Here is a 12,083-nt window from a genome sequence, read left to right as displayed (position 1 = left end):
AGGGTCCTGGGATGGAGTCCTGCATCGGGCTTCCTGCTCAGCTGGGAGTCTGCTCCTCCCCCTCCCTCTGCCCCCCCTCACTCTTGTGCACTCTCTCTCTCTTAAATAAATAAACAAAATCTTTTTTTTTAAAGATTTTATTTATTTATTTGACAGAGAGAGATCACAAGTAGTCAGAGAGGCAGGCAGAGAGAGAGAGGAGGAAGCAGGCTCCCTGCTGAGCAGAGAGCCCAATGCGGGGCTCGATCCCAGGACCCTGAGATCATGACCTGAGCCGAAGGCAGCGGCTTAACCCACTGAGCCACCCAGGTGCCCCAATAAACAAAATCTTTAAAAAATATATTATGAGGCCTAATAAAGGCAGGGAGTGTGATGGTCTGGCTTCTGTCTTGTTCCCAGCTACATCCCCTGTGAAGGGCATAGTGCCTGGCAGAGAGCTGGCATTGGAATAGTTTCACTTGAATGGAAGACCAAGTTGATTCAAGCATGGCTTAAGATGTAAATGTCTGGGGCGCCTGGGTGGCTCAGTGGGTTAAGTCTCTGCCTTTAGCTCAGGTCATGATCTCAGGGTCCTGGGATCAAACCCCACATCAGGATTTCTGCTCAGCAGGGAGCCTGCTTCCTCCTCTCTCTCTCTGCCTGCCTCTCTGCCTGCTTGTGATCTCTCTGTCAAATAAACGAATACAATCTTAAAAAAAAAAAAAAAGATGTAAATGTCCCCCTTTTGGTTTGTACTTGGGGCAGATAAATTCCCCTCGTTGTTGGATCAACACTGAATTTCCTTTGATGACCCCCGCATCCTTGTGGGGAGTTGGCAAGTGAGAGTATATTGTTAGGGCCCTTTTCTAGACAAGGAAACTGGGGCCCGCGGAGCATGAACTGGCTGGCCTAGATCACACACAGTCAGTCAGTAGGAGGTAGGGCCAGGATTCAGATCCACGTGTATCTATCTGACTCTGGAACCCACATTCTCCACCACATCCAATTCTGATTCCCCCTAAGCAGAAGTGTGACTTTTTTATGAAAATAGCCTTGGATTGGGTCCCTCTGCCCTTTCTAGATATCTCACTCCCCAACCCACTGTGGTTATCAATCACTTTCTCACTGAACTCTCACCCTGGGGCCCAGGCCCTGGGGCAGGATTCCCACCCTGTAGCCTCATGGACTGCCTGCCCTCTGAGATGCTTCTTCAGATAAGCGCTTCCCTTGCTCAAGGAGTTTGGGGACTCTGTGCTCTTCCGTACACTTTGGCCATCTCAAGGGCCACCGACACAGGAAAGTTCCTGAGCAGGCCTCCAGTCAAGTCGCCTGGCCAACTCTTTTTAATCCAGCATTCCTCAAGATACTTGAGAAAGGAGCCCATTTGTTTTTATGAAAAAAAATCATTTAACATCTCACAAGACGGGTATTTCTCATAACATGCTTTGCAAATACGGCCTCTGAGCTCGCTCCTGAGCTGACCATAAATGGTCTCTATAATTTGAATTTGTCACTCATGCTATCCCTCCTCCAGCTTGGCTGGAGTTCTTACGGCTTCCATACACCCCTCCCTCCCCCCACATTCCTGCCCACGAACTCTTGCTTCAGCTATAGAAAGAAGACTTCTGTGCAGGACCCGGAGCTGGTGCTCCCTGAAGCCTCATTTCTCTTCCTTCGTTACTGTCCACGCGTGCATTTTACCTCAAGGGATCACCGTTATGGGTACCAGTTCATGTCTTGCTTCTCCTGCCTAACAGTCTTTTCAGAAACAGGGTTCTGTGTGTCAGGAAAGACCAGGGCTACTTACAAATGGCTCTGTGGCTCCGTGAGTCACAAACTGTTTATTAGCAGTCCAAGATGAGATAAGAAACTTGCTCGTAAATTAGCTGTATGGGTAAGCGCCCCATTTCACTCAGCTGACTAATTTTTTCTTGTCATACGGGCTCCATATTGGAAGCTGTGGACAGACACACGTACGGGCTGCACGGTCTTGATTATGGATGGAAACTGTGAGCAATTGGTGGGTTGGCTCCTTTGACACTCCTATCGACTTTGCCCATCAGAGTTCCAATAATTATTTGGTATTATGTCTCCTCAACACCCCATAGTTCATCAACCCTATCTTGTTGTTGGGTATTTGGCCTGTTTCCAGGTCATTGTGACTAATAAAGCCTTGCTGCGAACGGATATGTATGCATCCGTGTGTTTTCTTCTGTGGTTCCCTCAGTTTTTAAGGACCACAGATCTGAGGCCAGAAAGAGGGTCATGAGTGGCACAGAGGCAGGCCTCCCACCCTGGCCTCCTGACCTGTCGCCCCTTGTTCCTTCCTCCAGCCCGAACGGCCCTTCCTTCTGCGCAGATTTTCCATCCCTTTCATGCTTTTCTTTGCTAGGTTATGAGGTTTCTGCAGTGTTCCCACATGTTGTCTTTGGGAGCTTGAGAGAAATCCTTTTGGAATGTCCTGTGCCTTCTCCCTCCGAGTTCCCGGCTTTGTTCAATTGTTCACGATAAATTCCTGCCCTGTTGGGAGGGGCCCAGGAGGCTGTTAAGTTTGCCAAAAATGGTGGTACCAACTCAGGCACGGCACACGTCTGAGGCTCTTTGCTTCTACTGAGATTTCACCTTAAAAGAGGGCAATGTGGGTGTAGTTGTGGGAGGAGAAGGGATCTCCCTCTCCTAGTTTTCTGCTCCCTATGTAGAATCAGCAGAACCCGTCAGGGGCAGACAGAGAAGACAGTGAGGGGTAAGGTGGGCCTGGGGAATGGGGTAGGGGGTGGGGAAGGCTAGAGGGTGGAGAGTGAGGTTCATAAGGTTCAGAGATGCGGAAAGGTGGGTGGGGGAGTGAGAGTTGGGAGGAGGATGGTGTGTTGCTCCAACGTGCACCTTGGCAATACGCGTGTGTTTTCTGGAATCATAGAATGGTGGTATCAAATTATCTGTTTGAAAAGGGCTACGCCAGATCTTTTTTACACATACAAAAATAATTCTAATGTCACGTACCTATCCCCAGTGTGACCCAACGGTGCAGGGACCAGTGGATTGGGCAATGGAGACCACGGGTGACCTTTGAGGAAATTTCTCCCTTCATTTCTTATTTCCCAGAAAGAACATATACCAGGTTAACACTACTGTGTTCAGAACACTGGTGTTGAGGGGCAGCCCAACCCCTGGAGTTAAACACCACCCTTGCTTTGTCTAATTTACTGCATATTTTGGATACCAAAGTTTACCTCTCTTTCTCTTGGAGTCCATTCAATAAATACTAAGGAAAAAAGAGATCAGGAGAGGAAAGACATTGGCTGAGGGTCAGATCCCTGGTTTGGAATCCCTCCTCTGCTCCGTGCCCGCTGGAGGAGGTTGAACATGTCACTTTTTTCCCTCTGAGCCTCAGTTTCCCCCTCTGCAAAACAGGGTGCTAAAACTTAGCCTCGTAGGGAGCAGAGAGGGCTGAGAGCCTGTGTTTCAGGCCTTGGCGGCATGCCTGGAACCTAGTGTGGGTGCTTGAGAAATGAGGAGGTACGCGTGCAGGCGTGAAGGACTTTCCGCCCCCCCCCCCCCCAGCTGCGGGGACGCCTAGCTTCTTGTCTACACAAGCCGGACGGCACACTAGGGCCATGGCACTGTTCTGTCGCCAGCATGCCGCTTCCTTTTACGTGGACTTTACAGATGCATGGCTTGAACAGTGGACATGGAAGCCTTCCTGTGGCCTCTGTGTGGCCACGTGGAACAGAGCATCTGCTCCAGCTACGAGCTTTATTTTCTCTGGACTTGGGCTAATTGACTGCTGCAAGGGACTTGGGAACCGTGAGTAGCCAAGTAAATAAATACTAAGGAAAAAAAAGCAATTTGGGGGGCCAAACACAGAGATCCTGTTGCTTGCATGTACATCCAGCCCCCACCCCCCGATGGTCAAACTTCATTTGAGCGCTGACTATGTATGGGGCTCGGCAAGGATATTTACCATCCACTGGGCATCCACAGTGCACATCGGCAAAGCACCTACTACTTGCACGACGTTCTAGTCATTATTGAGCACCTACTGTGTATGTAATGGTCTAGGATGACTCTGCCATCCAGCTTTGGAAGAGCCGCTGTGTTGGATGCACTGTAATCATCTCTGTCCTCATCATGTATGCCCGACCTCTCTGCCTCAGCTTTCTCATCCATACAATAGGGACAACAATACCTTCCTTGAAGGATTCATGTGGGGATTAAATGAGTCGATACATAGAAAGCACTTAAAACAATGTCTGGTGTATAGTTAAGAGCTTAATAAATGTTGGCCACCATCATGAATAGTTATTAAACAGTCATTGCCTGGCAGACAGTCTAACTATCCTCCAGGCAATACTAGTTACCACCGCTGAGCAACTATTGAGGCACACGGCCCTGTAATCACTAACTGAGCTCCTGTTGTGAGCCAGAATTGAGCTAGACACCGGAGACCTTAAGAGCAGTGTCCTAGACAAGGATCTTACACTCTGATTAGGGGGAATTAAAGTGTTTTCGAGGTGGGCATCTCCAGGAGAGTCAGGGATAAATCTTATGCAAATATGGACCTAGAGCAGGAAGGGGATGGCTTTGAGTGGCCAGACAGAGGATTTGGGAACCAGGGCACCCTCTCTTGAGTCGGGCCAAAGCGGATTCTAATAAGCTGTATTCCTACAAATGTTCACGTGGGGAATGGGTCTCTTGGAGAACTGAGAACCTACCAGACAAAGGCCAAGGTCTTCTCCCTCAGGAGGAAAGGGATACAAGAAACAAGGAAAGGAATATGTTACACTGCTGAGTTTTGGACCCAGGGAAGTATCCCCTGTTCTCCAGAGATGAAATAGAAGTGGGGGGAGGGGAGAGTTCAGTAAACTAAAGGTTCCATAACCCCTTCCTTCCTCCTCTCCTGGGACGGCTATGGTGACCTCATGGTAGGGATAGTCAGGCTTCCCACTTTCTCTGTTTGGCCACAGAGCTGGGCCAGAGCAGGCCACTCCCTCCAAGAGTCATGGAATCTTGTGGAACTGCAGGTTCTGCATTATTTCAAGGTCAGCCCCGTTCCACACTCTGACCTGCCATTGGCCCTCATATTTCCAAGGAGACAGGAAAGCTCTGACAAGAAGGGCCTGGGCCTGAAGTTCAGAGCCACACAGAAATTGTCCTGAGGCCTGAAATGGGAAGCTGGCTCAGGACTCAGGAGGCCTGAGTTCTTGAGGGCCAAGGGAGTAGGGGGACACTCTCGATTCTCAGCCCAGGCCTGGCTTGGGTCTAGGAGGACAGACTCAGAAATATCAGAGTCTGGGCTTCTTAGAGCCCCTCAAAACTACGCTACTCATTTACAGAAGGAAAAACAGGCCTGGGGAGAGAAAGTGAGATATCCAGGGTCCCACGGTAGGCTAGTGGTAGAACCAGGCTAGAATTCCAGTCTCCACCGTCCCTTAGCCAGCGGGATGGTGGAGAGCTGGGTGCCTTGTAGCCTGACTTCTCAGCACCCAAATCAGTTCAGTCTCTGAAGGTTTGGAGCCCTTGGTAGCCCAGGGAACATTTTCTCAGACATGTGCTGTGAGAAACCTGGGACGTCCTCACTCTGACCTTCCAGCCCTCCTTTGGCCTGGACAGAACCTTTTTCAGAGATTTCCCAGGAAGGGCAGTCTCTCCAGAGGCAACCATCCCTGGCTCTCTCCCACTCACCATCCTAAAGGGTTTCTCTGCATCCACCCGAATCCTTGGTCATTGAAACCACATCCTTAGAGAAATACATGAAATGCGTTTAGAACAGTGACTGCTGCATCGTTAGTGCTGTAGGAGGTTCTGCTGTAACGATCCATCACCGTCATCGTGTCTACTCACATTGGGCAGTGCTGAAATCAACCCCAACCGGCAATCCTGAGATCAGAAGAGGAGTAGGGATTGGGAATGAATCACTAGTCTATTTCTTCCCATGGGGAAACTCCCGTTGACCCACTCAAGATATAAACCAGAGATTCCAAACTGAGGCCTGTGGGCTTTACATCCCACCTGCCAGGATTTTTCTTCAGTCGACAGAGCGCTATGACATTTTTGAATTTGTTGTTAGCATCTAAAAATGAGATTCCTGGCTTCTCTTGAAAAACCAACAACCCGTCAGAGAGCTGGGTTTAGACCAAGTATTTCCTCTCCACCCAGCCCCATTCACCCGTGAACTTCTACCTTCCTGGCCCTCTAAGTCCTCCTTGAGTTTCTAACATCCGATCTAAACAGGTGCCCCCACCCCGGCCCCCAGCAGAGCCGAGGAAGGAGCATGTTGCCACAATTTATTTTCTACAACTGCGGCATGGTGGACGTGTACCCATTTCACGGTCGATGTTACCACCAGCTACAGGGTTTGGAGATGGGCTCGGGGGCTCTCCAGCCCGAGCGGATTGCCTCCCAGAACTTGGGCAGACGGCCTAAGGAAAAGATCCCGTTGCTGAACAAGGGCAGCTCGGGCAGCTTTGTGCCCGGCCTCTGGGGCAGCTCAGGCACGAGTCTCGGGCTCTGAAGCCGGCGTGGGCAGCTGGTATTGGCAGAGTCATCCAAGCACCGCAGGGCGTTGGCACCCCTGGTGGACGGCACCATGCTCGTGCTGGTGCAGTGGTTGGAGGCAGCCACGCTGGTGACGGGGGTGGAGTAACTGTGGGGGAAGGAGTGGTCTGGGCTGTCCAGGTGGATGGAGTTGGCGGCGCGCTCTAGGTAGCTCGCCGCAAGCCTCGGCAGGCTCAGGGATGACTTGGGGCAGTGGGTATAAATGGCATTGGTGGATCTGTCAAGGTAGTTGATGCCTTTGATGAGTTGGTCCAGGAAGGTGGGGCTATAGGGACCCGAGGGGCGATCCGTACAGAGCAGGCAGCCGGGGCTGCCGCGGCAAGCGGGCCTCCTGGACGCCTTGGGGCGGTTCGCGAGGTGGCTGGTCTCTACACACTTAGAGTTGTAAGGGCGGCCCATGCAGATTTTCCTCACTGGAAGTCTGGGGGAGCCTGGGCTGTCGGACTGCTCAGAGGGGCTGCTGCACCTGCTGAACTCCGAGCCACTCGGGGTGCGGGGGCGTTTGAGACTGTTGGCCCGCGTCACGGTGGGGCCGTGGGGCCAGCCCGGAGTCTGGGCTGAGGAGGACAGGTTGTTGGCATGGTTCAGGCGTCTGGAAGTGTTGGAACGGCTCACCAGGCGTCCAGACATCATCCCCGCTGGGCAAATGAGCTTTGTGGCGTTGACCTGCTGTGAGCTCCCCCGGAACCTGGCTACCTGGGCCTGGTGAAGACAGCTGGGTGAGCTCCGCTCAGCTCCCTGCCCCTTCCCTGCAGGCTTTCTCGCCCGTGTTCCCTCTGCCTCCCCAACACCACCCTTCGCCCACTCTTCCTTCCCCACCTGGGCCCAGGGATTTTGAAATCGGAAAACAGACATCCTATTCTTCAGAAGGCAAGACCCTGAGAACTAATGAGGCCAGAGGACCCTTAGGGAAAAGTGGGGCCATCTGCTTGTTCGTTTAGCTCTCGCCCATATTCTGAAATTCCGATTTGCCTTTTAAGCCAGGATTCCAGAAGACCACAAAAGCCAAGAACTGAATCTCTAATGGGGAAATTCCAAGCACCGAGAGAGACAGACACCTTCTTTCCAGGTAATATTAAGTTGCTAATCACCAAGAGCACAACACACCTGATACTAAAAAAAAAAAAAAAAAAAAAAAAAGTGTATCCGGGAAGTGATGAAATACTATAGGTATTCTCTCGGTGCCTGGCCATGGGCTTGTGTCTTGCATGGAATTGTTGCTATGAATCAAGAAAGTGGTCACTATTCTATTCCTGGTTGACAGATGGGGAAACTCAGTCTCAGAGAGGTGAAATGACTTGCCTCAGATTCCACAGCTTGTAAGTGGTGGGGGCAAGGTACTATCTTGGGTGTGTCTGGTGACCTCTGAAAGACTGTGCTATGTCGGGGTGACTTGGCTCCCCTCACAGTCTCTTAAGGAAAAGTTCTCCCTACACCTGCTCTGCTTGCTGGATGGGGGCACTCATGGGGAGAACCAGAGGGACAGGGATGCTTGTTAAACCCCATAGCTATGTTGATCCTGACTTTAGAAATCCCAAATGAGAAGGGGGGGGGGGAGGTTGTACGACAAGTCTACCAATGGGGGCCCACTTGTAAGGTCACAGCCTTCCAGGATTTCTGGTCTTGACCCTTTTTGGCATTGGGGGGTCCTCCTCATCCACTCTATAAGAGGAGGGGGCATTGAGATTCTTACTCTTTGTGGTCCAGATGTGGGTGCTTCACTGAGACCAAGGCCTACCCAGGCCAAGACGCTGCTCAGCCCATTTAACCCCATCTCCTGTCCCAGTCAAGGCCAATGGAGTCCTCCCTTCCTTGTCCCCATTGTCCCTCAGTTCCCTGATTCTCTCCTAGCCCCAACCAGAGGAAGGGCTCTGGCTTCTCTCCCCCAGTACTGCCAGTTTGCTGCTCATTTTCCACTTCTGCCTCGTGAGAACAGAGCAGTATTCGAGTCTGTCCCACCCAGAAAACAGCTGCCTGCGCCTCTTCCGGCCCATGGCCCTCAGCTGCCCCTGTCCTTCGGGTCTGAATCCAGTGGAATGTACAGACCCTTGCCTCTTTCCTTCCAGGTCCAACCCCACCCTGTCTCCTCCTCCGGAAATATTGGAGGTGACCGAGGGCCCCACAGGGGCCCCACCCTTCCCTCCCTGGCTGGCTAGGCCCCATCTGCCATCAGGGCCCTCTCCCACGCTTACTCTGTCTTTAGGAGGCAGATGACTTAACCCTCCTGTTGCTCTCCACGGGGCATACCTTCATGCCGCCACTCCAGACTGCTGGCCATGTCATAGAGTCATGGAATCCTAGAGCTGGGAGGGGCCTCCAGAGGTCATCCTGGCCAGGCCCCTGCCTCCGGGCCCGCGCCACTCTAAGCCCTCCAGGACAGATGGGCCCTATTTTTACAACGGGACTGGGGTGGATGTTTCCCAGCATTCCTTGTTGTTTTTCTGGTGTTGAATTATGGGGAGAGTCAGGAATTTCTGTGCTGGTCCTGATACAGCTCCGCTTGGCCGTGGTCGGCACCCGTCACTTCTCTTTTCTCACTGGCTCAGCAAACTTTTACTGAGTCTCCCCAGAGTGCCGCCACTTCAAGCGACCCATTCTTGAGTATAAATGCTCAGTCTCTCCTTTCCTGCCGAGGTCAGTGACCCGGTGTAGAGTGTCTCCTACACGGCGGGCTCTGGCCAGAGCCTGAGGACTCTTCAGCCAGCAAATCTCAGAAGCTCCGTGCCCTCCGCTCAGCTCTGGTCCCGAGGGGGCACTCAGGACAGATTTGCCAAGAAAAGCCTCCCTCCATCATGTCCTTCTCTCAAATATTAAAAATATGGTTTTCCTTTCTATTTTGAAAAATTTTCAAACTTCCTGAAAACTCACAAGATAACGAACTCCCATGTAGTCCTCATCCAAATCCATAAATCATTAACGCTCTTGCCATGTTTATCACTACACACACACACACGCACACACAGACTTCTTATTATTTTGAGAGGAAGTTGCAGACAACAGCATCTTTTAGCCCTGAACACTCAGGCATGTATCTCATACATGCTCAGCGAACAGGGACATTTTCTTTCTTGTTTTTTTTCAAGTTTTAGATATTTATTAATCAGGGTAAACCCCAACATGATACTTCAAAATGATTTCATGCATGTAGAGGGGAAATATTTCCTGGATGAGCAGAAAGTCGTGTGGATGGTTCCCGGAAGACCTTCCTTCTAAGCAGCTTTATAGTGAAACATTTCATTTAGAAGTCTGAACCTAAATGTTTAGTTTGCTGTAATCTACATTCATTGAGTAGAATTTGTACTGATCACAGGGACCCCGTTCGTTCCAGGATTCTGGGTTGTTACTCCTATCCAAGCTGACATCTGGATTGAACAATGGCACTCAAGACATAGAGCGCGGCTCTCGTATCCCCCTCGCCAATAAAGACAAAGAGGAGGATCGAGCTCGAATGCTTCATGGCCTGACCCAGGATCTGGCAGAACACAATCTCGGCAGAGGTCGCAGGGTCAGGAGAAGACTAGATCACATCTGCGATGTCCCGGTACGAAGTCGTCCCTACACCGAGGACCAAGGGACATCCCGGACATCTTCTCATGCCTCTACAATACAATGACCAAATACAGGACATTTGGCTGTGGGAAGCTATGATCATCTACTACACGGTCCACATCCACATTTCACCAATTGCCCCTTGGATGTTTTGGTGGAAACTATTCTTCCCATGCAAGCCTCAAGCCAGGAGCACCTGTGGCCTTCGTTCTCAGGTGTCTTTGGTGTCCTTCAACCCAGAGCGGCTTTTCAGCCCTTCTTTGTCTTCCGAGATCTGGACATGTTTGAAGAGCGCAGGCATGTCGATCTGGAGAGGGTCTGGGTTTAACCGGATGTTCCTGAATGATCAGACCGAGGATCGTCACGTTCTGTGACAAGGAAGGCGCTGTGTGGGTCCTCCTGAGCCCAGAACCACTGAGCCTTTTTGCCCTGGGGTAGGATGGTTATCATTGCTGAAACAAGAAGCCAAGAGGAGGTATCAGAGGGTCCCCAAGGAGGTAGAAGAGAGGTGTGGGGGAACTCAGCAGACCAGGGGAGCAGTGTTAATAGTTCCCTTGTGGGGCCTCAGCCTGGCCTGGATCTGCTCTGGGCTGGGGGCCGGACAGGCAGGCAGGCAGCCAGCGAGAGGTCTGGGCCTCTGTGCCATTTGTCCTGAAGGTACCCAGACATCGAGATCACTGGCCATTTCTGGCCTGGGCACTAAGAACCTCTGGAAATAGCCCCAGGACGATTATTTTAGGAGGAATGTGTTATTCCTCCATCTTCCCAGAAAGCCAGGCTATGTCCCAGAAGATCAAGACTGTCCCTCTCTGGCCCCCCCAACTCCAGAGGATCTCTATCTATTCTGGGCGCCACAGAGGCCTGCGGAAGCAGAAGTGGGGTCAAGGAGACTAAAAGCCCTCTCCCTGGGTTGGGGGAGGGGAGGTTCTGTCCTTGGATCCTGGGCTTTCAGGGACAGTCTTGAGTCAGGCTGGCTAGTTAGGGTCCAACCGACTCCAATCCTGAGCCCCCCCCCCCCCAGGGGCGGTATGAGGAAGCTGCCTGCCCTACCTCTTGCCCAGCCCCATCCCCAAGAAACTGACATGGGCGGGGCACCTGCTCAGCACCAGGACCTTCTACCCTCTCTTGTGATCCTTACAGCGCCCCTAAGGGGTAGATACTGGTTTCCCCAGTGAGGTAATTGAGACACAGAAAGGGCAAGAGAGATACCCAAGCTCACCAGCAATCAGAATTGGAAGCTGGTATTCTAGCTCTATCCGGGGTGGGGCGGGGGGCACTCCTCTCACTCAGTGACAACAAGCGACCCTGGGAACTGGATGGTGTTGGGAGGGGTCCAGCTTGGAGACACAGGCTGGTGGGCAGCAGTAGCCCTGCCCCCATCCCCCAGCAAGCCCGGTACCTCTTCCTCCCTAGCACTGCTGGAATAAATGCCAAGGTCTCAGAATGACCTGGGTGGGTGTCCTACACAGTCTCCAGCCGCAGCTGTCCCCACCCTTGCCCCACCGACTGGGTCTGGCTCCAACCTTGGCTCCTGAGCTCCATTAGCAAACCAGCTGCGCTTTCCATCACCCCTTGCCCCTCCATATCTCCCTCCCATCCTCCCCCCCCCCCCCCCCCCCGCCCTGTCTTCCACCCCAGCAGCTCTACCCTTCCCCTCTTGTGTCCCACCGTATCCATCAGGGGCCCTTACTCTACCCCAGGCATGAGGAGTCGGAGGGCATCTCATTTCTCTGGGCTCTCCCAGAATGGAGGAAACAGCCTCCTTCTCTGAGACCTTAGGACCCTGTCCCATTTATACATCTGCTGCTGAGTAACCGTCCCCCCCACCCCTAAACCCTCCCCCCACCTGCCACTCGGAAGTTACCTTTCTCCCCTGGGGCCTGAGATAGCAGGAGGGGTGTGTTCCCATGTCCCTTCTGTCATGTGGCTCCTGAAAGTGTCAAAAATAAGGAGCAAGTGAAGTTTGGCAGCCCCGAGTGTGATCTCAGCAGCGGCTGGCG

General features: G+C 52.2%; 1 protein-coding gene across 1 annotated transcript; it reads right to left on the bottom strand.

The window, feature by feature from the left end:
- Nucleotides 1-6,315: 6,315 nt before the first annotated feature.
- LOC123942224 lies at nucleotides 6,316-7,164 on the bottom strand. Its single transcript, XM_046006100.1, has one exon. The coding sequence runs from the start codon at nucleotides 7,162-7,164 to the stop codon at nucleotides 6,316-6,318; it is 849 nt and encodes a 282-aa protein (XP_045862056.1).
- Between the last annotated feature and the right edge of the window lie 4,919 nt (nucleotides 7,165-12,083).

This window comes from Meles meles, chromosome 1, assembly GCF_922984935.1.
Source record: "Meles meles chromosome 1, mMelMel3.1 paternal haplotype, whole genome shotgun sequence".
Classification (NCBI taxonomy): Eukaryota; Metazoa; Chordata; class Mammalia; order Carnivora; family Mustelidae; genus Meles; species Meles meles.
This window is presented reverse-complemented; position numbering and strand designations above follow the sequence as displayed.

Coding starts and splice junctions, on each gene's coding strand:
- LOC123942224 (XM_046006100.1), bottom strand. CDS start 7,164: ATGTCTGGACGCCTGGTGAGCCGTTCCAACACTTCCAGACGCCTGAAC.